The sequence below is a fragment of the Polypterus senegalus genome, chromosome 4 (genome assembly GCF_016835505.1).
Source record: "Polypterus senegalus isolate Bchr_013 chromosome 4, ASM1683550v1, whole genome shotgun sequence".
Taxonomy (NCBI): domain Eukaryota; kingdom Metazoa; phylum Chordata; class Cladistia; order Polypteriformes; family Polypteridae; genus Polypterus; species Polypterus senegalus.
The window spans coordinates 116,138,747-116,156,972 of record NC_053157.1 but is presented as its reverse complement, the minus strand read 5'-3'; the positions used below and the strand labels follow the sequence as shown (position 1 = coordinate 116,156,972).

The window sequence follows — 18,226 nt, the reverse complement described above, 5'->3', positions numbered from 1 at the left end:
CTGGGACCAACATCCCAGCCGGAAATTGGTTTGGAGTCTTTATCTGGATGAGATGTCCATAACAAAAAATGACAGGGGAGAGCAATAGTTCCTGTTTAATATACCTGGAATTGTAGTCCGGTAACATACCCCTACTGGGGTCTGTGGGTGCCGCTAGGAGGTGCTGCAGGGAGTTACACTCCCTACTACATGGGACTTCTGTAAGGCCCGAAAGTACTTCCAGTGGATGAAGCCCTGGCACCATAAATACTCCTGAGTCCTCCATAGAAGAGACCACATTGCCTTGTCCAGGCGAGTCGGAGTCGGGAGCGGAGACAGACAACACTCATCTTGAAGGAGTAGCAATGCGGAGAGAGAAACAGAGAGAAGCGGAAGAATACCATGTGTTTGTCAATTTTATTTAAGATATTTGTAATAAACGTCTCCTTTATTTGAACCCTTCACTATTTTATGTGTGTGTGTTTGGGGTTTGAGGCTCAGTGGCATCCCCTAGCTTTCACAAATGTTTAAATGTAACTATGTGGTAAAAAAAAAAAAAGACAAAACTATTTTTTTCATTGTTTCATTAAGTTCCTTCAGTTTTAATACTGCAATGGCCAATTGGCTATACAGAGTAGTAAACTATAAATGATTTGGCTCCGTTAATAAACTTCATTATAAAATACTCATGTTACAACATGCTTCTCTCAAAAAGCGTCTTATATTCTCAACTTCAGTCTGTTTGTCCCTAGAACTTTCTAAGTTTGTTGCAAGGTTGAAGGAAACCGCATCCTATACCAATAGTATTGGGCACAAGGCAAAACCTTTCCCCAAATGGGATACCAGTCAATGATTAGAGAACCACTTTCAGAAGTGATCAAGGGCAAACAGCACAAATGGCCACAAATTAAACAGATATGCAGTTATATTACCTCAAAATAGAGATGCATGCTTGAAAATTACCTTGAATATACTACAGGGCTTATATTCAATTCAATTCTTTATTGTCATGTGTACAAGTACAAGTACCATGTACAATGAAATGCTTGCTTGCATGTGCCCCCGCAGACAGTGAACATAGACAAAAAAACACACAATAAATAAATGAATATTAATAAGTAAATAAATAAAACCAGAATCCTAGAAATAAATAGAGACAGTGGCAGAAGTATATGTGCAGGTAGCAGTAGAGGTGACACAAGGTTACTGATTGTTCATGAGTCTGATTTCAGTTGGGTAGAAACTGTTCCTGAACCTGGAGGTGCGCATCCAAATTGGCTTTAGTCGCTTCCCAGATGGGAGGAGGGTGAAAAGTTACAGTGCAGGGTGGCTGGGGTCCCGCCTGATACGATTCACTTTCCTGAGACATTGTGTAGTGTGGAAGTCATGGATCGCAGGGAGCTATGTGCCTGTGATCTGCTGTGCTGTATTCACCACATGCTGCAGAGCTATGCAGTCCTGAACTGAGCAGTTGCTGTACCAGGATGTGATGCATCCTGTCAGGATGAATTCCACAGTACACCTGTAGAATCTGCACAGGGTTCTGGGGGACATCCAGGCCTTACTCCATCTCCTGAGGAAGTAGAGGCATTGTTGGGCTTTCTTGACTACTGCAGTGTGACTTGCCCATTTAAGGTCATCAGTGAGGGTGACTCCGAGGAACCTAAAGCTGCTGTCCTGCTCCACAGCCTCACCCACAATGTAGATGGGGCTGTGCTCTGTTGCCTGTTTGCCAAAATCCACAATTATCTCCTTAGTTTTGCTAACGCTGAGGGTAAGGTTGTTGTCCTGACACCATTCTGCCAGGAGTCTGACCTCCTCCCTGTAGGCCATCTCATCGTCCTCGCTGATCACACCTATTACAGTGGTATCGTCAGCAAACTTGAGGATGGTGTTAGAGCTGTACTTAGCTACGAGATTGCCCTCTCAGTATAACCAGTCCTTCTGGTTAGCGGAGGAGGAAAATATAAAAGACATGTACCTTTCCAAGTATTACATGTTGATTGTTTATGAATGGGTTAATTTCTATATACAACAAGTTCAAAACCTACGTCAATAGTTAAGAAAATGTGATCCACTGACCACATGTGGTACAAAAATGTTAGGGAAATGGATCACAAAAAGGACAGTGATCATTCAGTATTATAGCCAAGTGATATGTCAATCTATTAAATATATTTTTATGTATTTATAACAATCAGGCTTCTTCCTGACATCTATATTGCTAAATGATCACAGCTATTCGTCTAAATCTACAAGCATGAAAAACACAATTTGACTTTCATGTAGACAGTAACTTGTAGTGTTTCATTAACTTTGTTGTATGTGAGCATTTATAAAGGTTTTAAACTGAGCTAACAGGTACTGTATAATGAAAAACAATATTCATGCTTTCTAATCCACTTCTAAGGCATAGGCTCACATATCTTTTCTGCTTTACTGTAATTTGTTTAGTATGGTGTACACTCTAATGTTACTTATAGTAAATGTGTATGCCGTACTATAATCAATTCTATAATAGGGGAGACAAACTGAGATACTGGAAGGCCACAGTGGCTGCACTGTTCAGTGTAGTTACTTTCCTAATAATAAATTCATGCTTCCAAGGAATATACTTCATTTGCCTTCATTTTAATTAACTTGCTTTTTTTATAGTTATAACCCTTAATTGAGTTTTTAATTAATCAGCAGTGAAACAAAAGAGAACAAATACATGAAGCCACTCCAGCCCTGAAGGATGTATGTTTGACAGCCATGTACTAACAGTAACAACTTAATCCACTGCTCTTACTTCCTGCTCCTGTTCCTTGATGCAATTGCCCCCTCTTTCTCTCACTCGTCACGCCTTCAAATTATTTCTTTCTTCAGTTCAGCCTTTACCAGTCACTATCCCTCTTGATGTCAGCCTGGAGAGACTACCTCTGGTCATGGTAGTCCTTTAATTCCATGCAGCCAGTAACATGTGCCACTTCAAGCGCATCACTGCTGTCATGCCACCTGCTGTTATTGTATCTTCATGTCTAATGGACTGTTGTGGATAATTGGCTGAAATGTGGGCATTTTAAACACAAAGCCAGTAACACTTTAGTACTTTTAAAATAAATATTTGTATTTGTAATGTGCATTAAAACTATGAAGTGACAATTAACCATTGATGGTGCACTTTATTTGACTTTAGCAAGATCGTCCTGAGTCTGAAACACTTTTAAGTTTTATTAACTTATATGAATCAAGATGTTTTCTTCTGATTGACTGCCTGCACCCAATGATTGTTAGAATAGGCTGCTGCTTCCCCAAATCCCAGCCCTGGATAAGTGGGTTAGGAAAATCAATGGATGGATGAATGGATGGATGGAATAAATATATTATTTTAAGCTTTCAAAAAACTGTTTCTTAAAAAAGAAAGGAAATTGACTCTGCACAGTTCTTAATTTTTAATTTGTCCAGCTATTAACAAATATAGGTAATTTACCTTCACTATTCTGATAAGGTAAAATGTTATTTTATATTTTTTACACAATGTCCCTATTTGGTTATATAATGTCTCTTTATTTCAATAAGTGGGGGTAAAAAATGCCCCTTAAAAATTATTTACTACCCTATGGAGAACACTAATACTATTGGCCAAACTTGCTCAAACAGGAACAAAACAAAGACACCAGTCAACATCCTTGAAACATAGAAGGAAATCAGGGGCATAAGGGAAAAATGCACATGGAAACAGAGAGAATGTGCTGATTTCAGAGAGGTGGAAACCTGGCAGGGGATAAAATCTTAGGCCCACTGGAGCTGTAAGGCAGCAATGGTAAGAGGATGGATGAAAAAGGTGATAAAGACAGAGAGAAAGCATGTTGAAATGGCACAAAACAGTTATATGGTGAACAAAAATATGGTTGCTCACAATCCATTAAAAACTGACAAATCTACTATGCTCTTATAGAATAAATAAACTGAATGCAGCTTTCAGTGCCAACATCTAGCTTTCTCATGTACAGGTCATATTAAAATTGAGGTGTGTCATTTGTTAAAAATGTAGACAAAAGTGGTCTTTTTAACAAAAAGTGTAAATAGCCTTATGACAGGCATGCCCACATTTTTTCAGCTTGCGAGCTACTTTTAAAATGACCTACCTACATTAAAAAAAATATATATATATATATACATATATATATATATATATATATATATATATATATATATATATATATGCCGGGATTATTACCTGGCCGGGATGCCTGGAGGGACCACAAAGGGACAGTAATGGCTTCCAGGTTACAAGGGGGCAACCGCCCTGGCCAAAGAGAGAACCACGGGAAAGGGACAAAGAGATTTTAACCCGTAAGGACCCGTGGCCACAGGCAGGGGGCGCCTCAAGCCTCATAGGACCTGTAGAACTGTCACTTTTGCCACACCAGGCAAGATGGCGGATGAACCTGAGAGGGATGCCCGGAGTGCTGCCAGAAGATCGTCACCAGCCACCAGCCTGGAATAAAAGGCGCCACCTCCTTACAGTCTGTAAGCCAGTCGGGAGTGGGAGTAGGACGAAGCTCCCAGGAGGAGAATAGAGGCAGCCAAGGACAGAGAGAAAGACAAGGTTCCTTGTGGGGGATTATTGCTAAGTGCTTTGTGTGTTGTTCGGGACTGAAACCTGTGTATAGTGGTGCTAAATAAACGCATGACTTTTATAAAGATGTGGTTTACGACTGGTGGTGTCTGGGCAAGTCTCACAATATATACATATTGTCAGAAATGGCTGGGGTGGCGACCCGGCCGGGACGCCTAGGAAGACCAGAGGCCATGTGGGGACAACCGCCCTGGTTCCTTTGGGGGCGCCACGGGTACAGAGCTTTGAAGCTCCACCCTGTAGGGGCCTGTGGTCACCGCCAGGGGGCGCCCTCATGCCTTTAGAGCCCTGGACCTCAGTACTTCCACCACACCTGGAAGTGCTGGGGGGAAGAAGACTGTGGACACCCGGAGTGCTTCCGGGTACGCAGCTGGCACTTCCGCCACATGGGGGTGTGTCGGTGGGAGATTGCCAGGAAGCACCTGGAGCACATCTGGGTGTGTATAAAAGGGGCTGCCTCCCTTCATACAAAGGCGAGAGTCGGGAGCAGAGTGGACTGAGCTAGAGAGGAGAGAAGGAGGCGGTCTGAAACAAGGCATTGTTGTGGCCAGGACTTTGGGGACTTGTGGGGTTTGTGGTGCACTTGTGACTGTAAATAGCTGTAAATAAACATGTGGTGGGTAAAATCAACGTGTCTGCCTGTCTGTGTCCAGGCCAGTCTCCACAAAATATATATATATATATATATATATATATATATATATATATATATATATATATATATATATATATATATATATATATATACCGAGTATCAGAGGTGGGTAGTAACGAGTTAAATTTACTTGAGTAACTTTTTAAAGAAATTGCACTTCTATGAGTAGTTTTACTGCACCATACTTTTTACTTTTACTTGAGTACATTTGTGAAGAAGAAACACTACTCTTACTCCGTTACATTGGGCAACACTCAAATTCTTACTTTTTTTCCATTAGATAAAGTCTGACAGACAATTTTCAATCTGCTCTGCGTAGAGTATGCTGTCAAGTTGCGCACACGCCTTCCATTGCGTCTCAACTGCGATTTTAGTTTCCTCTCCTTTCTCTTTCTCAGATCGCTTTTGGAAGGAAGTCAGTTTCGTAGTTTTTATGAACAGTTTGAAAGTGCCTTTCCATATTTTCCTTCTTTGGGATAGCAATGATAGATTGACAGATCAGACAAATGCACTTCGATTGTGATATTGTGAGAGAAAAAAATCCTCTTCCAATTCCACATCCAGCCCATAAACAACTAATTTTTAAAAAAATCCCTTCTTTAGTCGATATAAATTGGAAGGCTAACTAGATCACTTAGATAGCCAGAGTTTTGCGGTAGCTTGCGTGTTTGATCGTGCATGCAGGATGACCAGTGTGTTAGAAGAAAAGAGATCTCAGACTGGCCACCCTGTATGTCAATCAAGTGGCAAATGCCATAGGGAGGATATATGATAGACTAACATTTAAAAAAAATGTTTTTTTGAATGCAACGTGATCTACCTGCACTCCCTTTCTGATAGACGCATTGGGCACCCCTGCCTTATGACATATGACATGTTCACAAACAAATGCCAAGATTCCTTATTGGAACAGTCAGCTCAAATTATTTATTTTAACTGCATCTATAGTATTTTTCATGCAACAAACAATATATTTTAATTGCTCTATGAAGTAATTCTTAGGGATTTACATAATTAATAGGTGATAAAACAGTAAACCCACCTGGCTCACAATTAAATTTTTTCACCACTGGTCATTGCCTATATAGTAACAATAACTAATTAGTAATCTTTCTAAAATGCCCCAGTGGCTTTCATTAAATTTAAAGATGTGCTTTTTCTTATAGTTCATCTAATTTCCCATATACAGAAAACAAAGCTACTTTCAAATGGTTGTTTTTAAGTGCCGAGTTTCCTTCATATATTCTTTTTTTTTTTTTTGTTATTTTGGATTTGTTTTCTCTTCCATTATATAAAACTACATTAAATATAATAATATAACAACCCACAATAATGCTAAAACAAGATGAATGCTTCCAAATACTACTTTGGGAAGGTTTGTTATATACACTTACGTAAACTGAGTTTCGTAATAAAAGGTAATTTACATCAGACTAAAGATAAGACAGAAAATAAGGTATTAAATCATAATATCAATTATAAGTAGAATAAACATAGTCAGTGAACAATAAATTCATTACCACAAACCTAACCTACACTTCACTGTGCCCCTGGACCACTGCATGAAAAGGCCTCAGTCTCCTGCAACAAGTAACTAAAATGAACGTAGAGCTGACAAAACCTTTGCTGTTATGGCAATACATACTAAATTGCAAGCTGAAACGTACAGTAAACCTGCAACTCTGCAAAATTAAAATGATCTACTTTCAGTTGATAGGAGATTTAAAAATGCTTACATTCGCAAAATGGCAGTTCATACTTTGTTAGTGAATGATTATGGATAATATACAAAATAATGAGAAATTATCAAAAAGTTTTTTAATGGATTGTGTTCTATGCTTACTCCATAGAAACTTCAAGGATAACACAGATTATAGTTCTGTTAACATCAGCTCTTTTTCTATCCAAATAAGAAATGTATTTATAATAGCTCTGATAATAAATAATGTTACAATGTTAAGAGTGTACCTTATTTGACTGATATCAGTTATTGGCATGTAAAAAAAAGACACAAACAAAACAAAAACAATGTTTAAAAAAATCCCCTAGTTTCATCTGATGTCCTATTTAACACAGTTACTACTATTTCCTTATCAAATTCAGACACTGCTAACCATGTAACAAAATATGCTACAAGGTATAGCGGATTGGATAATGGATGGATGGATGAAACAATAAGAAATGCTTTTGTCATCAAAATAATTATCCATTTCACACTGCATTTGAGGACAGTATTTTGGAAATGTGCAGAGTATAAAATGGATAAAACAAGCAATGCTATGTTTTGTTAGCTTTTCTAGAAAAACCCAATCATTACAGCAAATAAAAACAGCAAGATAAAATGAAGATGGAATTATACTTTGTTTTCATACAAAACATCCATTTAGAGGGAAACTGTAAATGCATCAAGTTAATGCATAGACAATCTAATCACAAATCTTCAAAAATAACACCTGTATCTCCACAAATGTGGCTTTTGCACCATGTTGCACAGTGTTTAACAAACTAATCATGCTGCTTTTAAAATATATCTATAGTAATGGAAGGTCAGCTGGATTTATGTCCAAATACTCAAAAGGTACTGCCAATTTACAGCATTTTACAAATAATGAAATGATAAGAGTATTATGCACTTGTTTAATGAGGTATGAATTGAAATAGATGGAGAAGGATGGTCCACATTTTAACACAGTGATCTGAAATGTTTATCTCATTATAATCCATACAACAGGTATAAAAATGCAAACAGCTGTAACAAGTTTTTAAAACTGCTAACAAGAAGGCATATGTCTGGAAATAAAAATGTTATTTTCATTTTGTTTATCTGGCTTGAAATACAGATCATAATGGTGGAAATAATTTCAATATGTATTTACAACTAAAGAATTGGGGGTTACGTGATATTCTAAGGGTCGGACAATGAGTCAGTGGTTTGGACTAGACTAGGCAGCAACATTGTGATTTACAATCCAGCACCATAGTTACTAGGGTAAACAGAAACTAGTAGAACTACTGATTACATTGTCAGGAATGGTAAAACAAGACTCAATTACTCAAGTAATCAGTTAGCATGCCTGTCATTTTCACAAACTCCTGGTTATTTCTTATAATACATAAATACTAGCTTTTAGGAACCTTTGCAATATAGTAGTTTCCTTTATATATTTTCATTGGGAAGCAGGTCTCCTTAAACCATCACAGGCGATCTGAATGTACAGACTACCAGTTTTTGACAATCACAACAACAAAGTAAAAGCCACAGACATGGAGATTGGAACTGCTGCCCAGGATAACACTGAAGAGCTTTATTTCCTTTACACATTTGTAACTGGTCTTCTCTGTATCATCACCTACTGTATTTTGAGTGACAACCAACAAAAACATCAACAACTTTTAAGAAAACATGCTTCTTAAAGCAGATAAACTGTCAAGTGACTGAAAGTTAGTGTTCTAGCATTTGAACTACTGGGCCAGTTGCAGTTTGAAGCTGTGAACCTTCCTCTGTAGAGCTTATATGTCTTATCTGTAAGTTCAAATAACTAGCTTCAGAATCTGAAAACATGCTGCTGCATGTCTAAATAGCACAACCAAGTTAGCATGTATAGCTCAGCTTTTGTGTGTCCTGTGTTAGAGAAGTACAAGATCATGTCACAGTGTGCAATATGTAACCACAAGCTAACATCTACTGTATTCTGCCGTTAGTTCAGGACTGCAATTACCCAGATATGACTTTCCATGGTGTCTATGTGGTCAAGCTATGTTAGTATATAGTAGGATCATCATATGTTTATCACCACAATAGGAGCACCATTGATCAATCATTGATTACAATCTGTTAGCAGTCATTATTATTGTACAGTACAATTAGCTCAGGGGTTCATAACCCCCCTTTTTAAGTGAATGTGAAGTATTAGAGTGCCATCACCTTATTTAAAAGAAAGCAAGCTAAGAAAATACATGGTTTAGCAGTGTCATTGAGAAAAGATAAAAGAAAATTTGGAATGTTCTTTCTCTCTGTCTTAGGTCATTATGTTCTTATACTCAGTGTTTATACAACACTAGTACCATGTCTATCAGTTATTTTTTTTCTAGACATGGCATCCCCAAGGAAAAAAGGGAATATATCAGATTTCACTTATGCTCTCAACCTACAAAACTGAAGTACTTCCCATATAAAGCACTACCCATCTAGGGTAAGCAGAGTGTTGTGGTAGCTACCACCACAGAAGGGCTTAGCAACCTTGAGTACAGTGGTTCCCAACTTCTGTCTTGTGTGAGCCCTGTGGCTGCAGGTTTAATTACAAACAAGCTCTGTTTTTTTAATTAAACTCAACTTCAATTAAGCAAACTGTTATTTTCAAGCTTCTATGTACTGGTATAGAAAAATATATAAATTAGAATTAGTTCTGTTGAATTTTTATTGGAATGCAGAATAGAATTTCTGCATGTTACTTGGATAAATTTTAAGATTTTTATCATTACCATTATTGTGATTTGCATTCTACTTTTCCAAGTGTTCTAGTAATTTAAGATATTATTTACTAATGAGCAGGTTAGTGGCTCTGACACCGAGGGAGCTGCACCCCTTCATCATTCTATGTTATTTGCCCTCATGTTTACTCTCCTTGATGTTGTCACTTTTAGGATACAATTAAGGCAGCAGTAAAGGTGAAATAATAGCAAAATGACAAATATTCATAATATTCATATATAATTTTACTACGGGGAAAATATGCATTTTTCAAATGTTTCTTAGAAATTTTACATTATTGTGCTTTTTCGGAATGCAAATTATGAAAAAGAAAAAAGAACATCTAATCAAACATTAAGATCAATTGTAGAAATAAAAGACCTAGATTGTGTAACTGGTTGGAACAAAAACGTGCAGCTACAGGGTCAATCAGGACTGAACTAGGGACGCATTGTTCAAAGCAAACCACCACAGTAGGCATGGTAGCAGTTTCTGTAAGTTAGTCAACTGCTAATTAAGGAGCTTAACACATCCATCCATCCATTTTCCAACCCGTTGAATAGTACAACTACTATTACCAGTTGGTTTGATGCCCTTCTTAAATAAGTTTACTAAAATATGCTGCTTAAAATACATCTAACAGGACAGTCACAACTGACTATATATGTTAAAGTATACTGTTAAATGACTAGCTGTTATAAGATGTAAACAGTCAAGGATTACAAAATATACTACAGATTAATGTACCATTACTGTTTAATTAGTTATTACAATGTGTCATAGCTTAAAGTGCACAATTTCAAATGTATTTTCTATGTTTTCTTTATTTTAATTGCTCTATGATTCAAGCTGAAAGCTTAACCCAAAGTAAGAAGTATTTGTAATACTGAAACCTACTGATTTTATGACAGTCTAGAATAGACTCTGGCCTTATTACCATTAATCCTGGGATGGTCACCTATTCTCTTTGGCCCTGACCACAATAAGCAAATAAATGGATGGAGGCCCTTTAGTAGCTTGTCCACTGTAGGCTTGATGAGGATTTTTACTTTAAAAGTACATTACTATAGTTTATTAACAACTTTATTTTCACCTTTTCCTTTATTATGAGTGTTCTAAGCATTAAGATAATATATATGAGATAATATATAACCCTGTTGTAATGCTTCTGATTGTAAACCTTAAAAAGATCTTACAGTATATGACTTTGGGCTAATTTTATGCACAAACTAGCCCAACTAGTTTGCATTGCTCATACCAAAACACTACCCTTGTGCTTGCTTACCTTCCTACTTATTTACTTCCTCTTCAGTTATATGAAACTGCTTGCTTGCCACTGTTCACTACTCCTCACATTTGCTCACATTTACCCTTTAATCAATGTTTCCCATATGGATTTGACCACCAAAGCCGCTACACTGGATTCTCATAATTTTGTGCTATGGATACTACAGATGGTGTACATTTCTCTCTACAATTTTATTTCAAAAAGGGAAGACTTATAAATGGGCACTGAGGAGTGAAAATGTCTAGCTTGTGAAAGACTTTGGCATTTTGTGTAGAAACAGAACATGTACAATTCTATTAGTTTTTTCAGCACTCAGAAACAAAAACAAAACTTAATACTTTACATCAGAGTAGTAACAATAATTAAAATCAGTCCACATTTTTTTAACCTGTTTGAGACTTATATATAGTGGTTCAATAACAGTGAAATATAAGACCTGGGTTCATTGTAAGCTGAAATTCTAGAATGTGATGGAAAGAAAAGCAGTCATGCAAGACCATTATATTGCTCCCCTTTCTTGAACACAATGTTACATTTTCCTAAGGCAGTGGACCAGTGGCCTTACCAACAAAATAATTGGATCACTTTGCATTTGTGGTTTATACAAATAAAATAGGCACAAACAGGGTTTTAGTGAATCAGGAAAATAGGCACAGACAGGGTTTTAGTGAATCAGGGTAATCTACCTAAAAATGAAACACAAAAAAAAGCATTTGACATGCCTTTCATAAACCATGAAAATCAAAATGATGATTAATGTGATAAATCAGCAGCAAAATAAGTGTAAAAATGCATATGACAGCTGCTTATCATTGACTTTACTTTGAGACAGAAATCACATTGTCCAAGTACATCTAAGATTTAAAAAATATCTTAATCAGCTTTTTTAGTGAATCTTCAGATACAAGATAAAAAAGATAATTGCTTTTTCATTGTTTCAGTAAACGTTTATCCTTCTGCCACAAGAAACAAAAAAGATAATTACTTTTTTAGTGATCAGCTCAATTAATAAATTATGACCAGCACTCTCTAAAATATTAATAGCTTGAACCGAAGGATGTTTCACAGTTTCGATGGTACATCTACCATCCATAATATCAAATGTCAGTCGAGTCAGTTCACTGGGCAAAAGCTCTAGACAATTCAGAGCTAGTAAATGAAATGCAAATAAGCTTATGCTTACAGTAATGGGAATTTTTTAAATTGTCTTAACCAGAAATAAAAACAGAATAAGTGGCAGATGTAGGAGAGAAGAGTGAGGGTCTAGAATAAAGACAAAGTTGAAACGAAGAAAACTCTGTATAAATTCTTACAGCTTGCTAAACATCTGCGATGCAATCATTTTATAAAATGTATCAACTACTGTAACTTGTATTAGGCTTAAAACAGCAAGAAAAGCAAATACGTAAGTAGGAATGCATGAGCGATTCATTATTGTGCTAATTCAACTAGTCATTGCATTTCACTATAAAAGCCCAACCTCACATCTTACACTTTCCTAAAGATAACACAGTTTATATTATTGTACAACTACAGAACATGACCATTCATTAGCAACCAGACATAAACCATGACCAAGTAATCATAGTTACAAAATATACCTCAAATACTGACAATAATTAAATGACAAAATTGGGAATGTCTTATTAACAGTTAATAGAAAATATAGAATGTAGAATGCATACATAGTTTTAAGTGCCTAGTTATCAAAACACTAATGTACACATTCATTTAAAATCAGAATAAATAAATAACTATAATTAACAAATGAACTGATGACAAGACTTAATGTTAGCCTACACAAAATTATAGTTACGGTAAATTAACAAGTAACATGTGCTAAAACACACAAGTTAATTTATCTATGTCTTCCCCCAATAATATATGTGATTATAACATATTTTTAAAAATCAAAAGCAATATTAACACATAGATATTAATTATGTCCTTCTACTCACACATAAAAAGCAGTAGATAACTATCCGTAAAAAAACTAGATTGAGACGCATAATAATTACATATAGAATGCTCAAAAACTTAAATTCATCAAAGATATAACAGATTTCAAAACTATCCATCTAATGTAAATTTATATGTGTACACACACATATGTATAAATTAGTAGTGGCACAGAATCCCATATACAGACATCTGTGTGGTGTTTATACATTCTCCCCGAATTTGTGTGACACTTACTATGGATGAGCGCATGAGTGGGCACTGTGATGGAGTGCTACCCTGCCCTGTCTGTCTCCTACCTTGCACTCACAGTTGCTGTGGTAGTAGCAATCCTTAATGTGATTAAGCACAGATGAGAACTTAATGAAACATGTAATACCTCTTTTCTTTTTGTTCTCCTCCACATCGCCATGTGAACGTTTTATCCTTTCCTTCCGACTTCGACTCACCAGGATGTGACAGGGTGGTTCCTTTCATCTCGGATCCAGAAGAAGTTCCAGTACCATGGCGCAGCCCAATGGAAGTACTTCCAGGTCAATCATAAGTCCTAAAGACTCCCTGGTGGTACCCAGGATCTCCACAGGCCAACTGTACAGCTCTACATCTCCCAGCATGCCTTGCAGGAGTCTATTGATGTACATGCATCCACGGATGTTGCCATCTAGCAGTTTGGGGGAACGTAATACTCCAGCTCCCCCTGTCCTTCCTTTAAACTGTCCTCCCAGCCAGGTAATGTCCCTCCATTGACACCTGCTGAGATCCCAGCATACACATTCTTCATATAGCATCCTATGCCCTGATCCTTATGTAGGCAGTAGACCTCCTGCCTCTGTTAATGTCTGTTTGCCAGGTCAGAGAAAAGGAGTCTATTCCAGCAGGAGCACTAGTCCCTTTCTGCCATCCATTACTTTATATATAAACACATTCAATTTTATTTGCAATATCAATGTAACTATGGGACACAAGGATGTACCTTAGGTTGACCTCTGTCTGTGAAAGTAATTTCAGAACTATTTGACTACTTCTGTCATTGACTCAGCTGTTAATTAATAAAGCGCCTTTTACAAGTTTTTGTTCTGTATACATATATTCTGTATTTAAGAAAGATATTTAGTTTTACTTAAAATGCTTCTTCTTCGTTTTACAAGAGTGATAATTGACAAAATACAGACCCTGCCTCCAAAAATAGTAAAAGTTTAAGAAGATTCATAAATTCAAACTAATTTCTACTTGGGTGATGACCAGCAATAAATGTTATTCTATGTCATCCTGGCGTTCTTTTTAAACTTGCTTATTTCATTTGATAGGATTTTTGTTGAGATGTTTTAAAATGGTGTCCTATGAAGATGTAGTATTTAGGGCTGGTGCATTGTATATCCTAGTCTGGTCTGTAAATGTACTCAATCTGTTCTAGCTTTGGTTATGTGGAGGACAAGTAGAAGCCCCACGGAAATCTCACGTAGACACAGACAATGACTTGAGCAGGACTCATACTCGAACCAAGGATGATGTGATGCACAGGATTGAAACTAATGACGAATGACCGCTTTGAAGTGGTGCTGTTTACGACGGGGTCAAAGTAGATTTGTGATGACACACCTTCCGTAGATATTATTTAGTAACAACATTGAAAATATGCCAACTCTGTTCCACTTTAATCATAGGTGCCACTGTCATCAATTCGCTTTATGCAAAATAAATAATAATACAATAATTAATTAACAAAATAATGGGTTTACTCAACCCATTTAAGTTTTGTGTTCAGCGCTTGCCATCAAAGTGTACTGTTATTAAACGTTAGGCGGAAAGAAGTGGATGAAAATGAGGGGTTAAAGTATCCATAGCAAATCACTACCACTGCGGGACGACGAGAATGCTGGATAGTGATAAACTGCGCTCGTGCACCGCCGCCTTTTGGCTTAGCCCGGAATAGACTCTCCGTTACTGTGACAACACAAACAAAGAGTGGCACGCGCCGTTTAGTGCAGTTTGCAGCGGTTCAACAGAAGCCCTGTTAAGTTTCCAGTCTGAATATTAATAATAAAACGATTCGTTTATCACGATCACTGTGAGCACTACCACTTCACCCAGTCACAGAAACATGTTACTAACCACTTCACCCAGTCACAGAAACATGTTACTAACTGTAATTGATCTGTTAACTTCCCTGGCGATACCTCTTCGCAACTCCCGCTCCGGTGCAACATTTGAAGACACTGCAAAAATGTAAGATTGAACAATAAGACAAAAAGCTATCAAACAGACAGCGAAACCACTACCGGGACAAGGCGCATGGTTCATGTGCGCCGTGTTCCTAAAACACTATTAATAGCAAAAGTTTGGTGGAGTGGGACCTGAGTGTACTATCTGCACACGTTTTCCGAAAGAAATATTGACGTTTGAAATATTGCGTTTTATCAAACGCCAGCCCGGTATATCTTTATTATAGTGGCTACTAACAAGCGTGTGTACAGATGTCCAAGACCCAAACGGAGACTCGGCAGTCGTGACTCAGTGCCCCATGCCTCACGAAGACTCAGTAATAGTCACTCAGTGCCCCCATGCCTCAGACTACCAATGTCGACATAACGTACGCAAGTGCATAAAACAACACCAGCACAATAAAGAAAAGAGAAAAAAATTTATTGTAAACACTTTGGAAAGGTAAGTAAACCAAATAATTAAAATTGCAACGCTTACCGCTGTAAAGGTTTATCAGCGTCCAGGAAAGAATCAAGCCCAGAGGGAACTTCATTGCTACCATCCCATTGACGTGCACTCGCAAACTGCGGGAACTGTGAGCGCAAGTACTACAGAGGGCTGGAAAAAAAACAAGTACCGCGTGGCTCTTCGCCGTTCGTATTAGCATATCAAAGGGGCGGAGTTGATTGGCGTAGCTATGAAAACTGAAAGCAAAGAATCATGTCAGTGACCGTTGATCAAACAACTCGCAATACTGCAAATGTTTACGAAACTTTTATTGCAGATTTCGTAAGCATTTATTCGTACGACGAGCCCAGCTAAAAATTACTTTGAAACCAAAGCATACGACATAAATTAAATAAGAAAGTGCTCAACATCGCTTTTAAAGGTTAATAAGAACTTATAAGAAGATAAACAGGGTATGTTTGTGAGTGTCTGAAGTCTTTTGTCTAATTTTTGAAAAATATAGAACGACAAGAACGTGTTTTTACATAAATATTTCGAGCGTTAAGCAATAACTCCTACCTTAAGAGTGATTGTTGAGGCCAGCTTTATAATTATAAATATATTATAAATGTGTCAATGACAATAATGAGGGTACGATAGATTAAAAATACAAACATAAAGCAAGAAAAGTTATCTTAATCTTTATATGCTTCTGCCTATCCTTCTACCCCTATTTCTTCAGTCATGACACTGTAAAATCGTCAGCGTTTAATTACCTTAAAGATGTTAATCATTAAAAGTGTACATTTAAATATGTACATTTGGTGTTACTTTAACAGTCAATTTTGTTGTGGACAGGCAACAAAATTACCAACTGCACAATATTAATTTCCCAAACATGTACCAATTTATAATGTTCAGTGCTGTTCATGAGAATTCAGCTAAGAACATAACAACTACACAGTGCAAAAATATACCTGGAAAAACAAGTAAAAATATGAAAAAAGGAGTTGTTTTGCTTTTATTTAGCCAATAGATAGATAGATAGATAGATAGATAGATAGATAGATAGATAGATAGATAGATAGATAGATAGATAGATAGATAGATAGATAGACTCTGCCAATGGGGTAAACAAAATTTATTTTATTTCTTAAAATAAGCAACATACTATTAAACATAGTTGTCTTGATATATCATATCTTACAATAAGGAAAACAAGATTTAATGGCTTGAAATACAAACTTTTCACTTGCTTAGATTTAAGTTTTTGCAATGTAAATGACAAATGCTTGATATAATTTTTCTGTTTTGAGTCACAAATCTGTAATGATGCCTTATAGTGGGTGCATAATAATGGCATGCAACAAAGTTCCTTTTTACATATTTTAAAGGAGATGATCCATGGGTAGGTTTAATTAAGGCTGCATGTTGATTAGGAGTATTACAATTGCACCACAATATGTATAGTGCATTAGACTAACATACTAACTTTTAATAACAAAAGTGGAAAAGGTATTTAAGTTTTCTGTTTTTTCTTTAAAATTGATATATTTTTACAGAATATTTTGGGCATCAGCTGGCACCCTATCCAGGGATTGTTCCTGCTGTGTGTTTCATGTGTAGGAACTTGACCAAAATATAAGTGGAGGAAGAGAAAAACAACATACAATATCAAAAGGGTTTTGCATCGCAACCTTTAATGCAATATGTACAACTACATTTTAATTATGAATGTAAGAATGAATTAGATATTAAAGTTAAATAAATACATATATTAAATAAGAGCACCCATCCAATTCCTGGTATCAGGAGGGAACTAGCCTGGGGGGGTACCATCACAGGGAATACATTCAGTTATCCAGGCCAATGTCACTAATTCATCTAATAAATAATGAAAACTGGAGTACTTGGAGAAGACCCAGGTAGACATATGGAATATGTGTGGACTTCCTGCGAACACTGAGTTTTCTGGTATCTGAACCTAGTCTACAGGAGTTGTGAGGTTGCAGGGCTAACTATTGTGGCACCTTGGTGGCATTCACTGACTTATACTGGGCCAAGTTAGCATTAGACAGTGAAAGGAAACTGAACCACCCAGTAGAGGCCCATGCAGATATACAGAGAACAAGAAAATTTCACAAACTGAACCAATGCAATAACTTTAGTGGAATGTTTCAGATATGTTAGTATTTTCTCAGGGCATCCTTGAAAACATGGGCACATTTAATTTAATCTCCAAAGTTTCTAAAGATCTGATCATTTCCATTTTCAGTTATTTATTTAGTGGCTATACTGTAAACTGACAAAATGCTTTGTTTGCAGGGGCATATGGTATAAAGGCCTATATAAAACAGTCTGTTTTCAGCTTTCATCCTTATTCCACAGTGTGAAAGAAAATAGGTTGAAGGATGTCACAAAAGATAATAAAAACAAGCGAGAACTAGAAAATTTCACTTGATCTTTATCAATGCAAACGATCCTGCATCATTCAAGTTACATTGTGATTAATTTCATTAAATTAGAGAATATCTGGTACTTGTATTTGGAAACCTGGACAAAATGCAGCCTTACTCACATGCTTGTTTGTTTCCTTTAAAA

General features: G+C 36.7%; 1 protein-coding gene across 1 annotated transcript in view; it reads right to left on the bottom strand.

Moving 5' to 3' along the window:
* The window catches only part of kita (KIT proto-oncogene, receptor tyrosine kinase a), a 68,177-nt gene extending 52,420 nt beyond the window's left edge, over positions 1 to 15,757 (bottom strand). Inside the window, exon 1 of the mRNA XM_039751210.1 lies at positions 15,677 to 15,757. Within this exon, the coding sequence (XP_039607144.1) occupies positions 15,677 to 15,740 (64 nt within the window). The 5' untranslated portion in view covers positions 15,741 to 15,757. The remainder of the gene's footprint in view (positions 1 to 15,676) is intronic.
* Between the last annotated feature and the right edge of the window lie 2,469 nt (positions 15,758 to 18,226).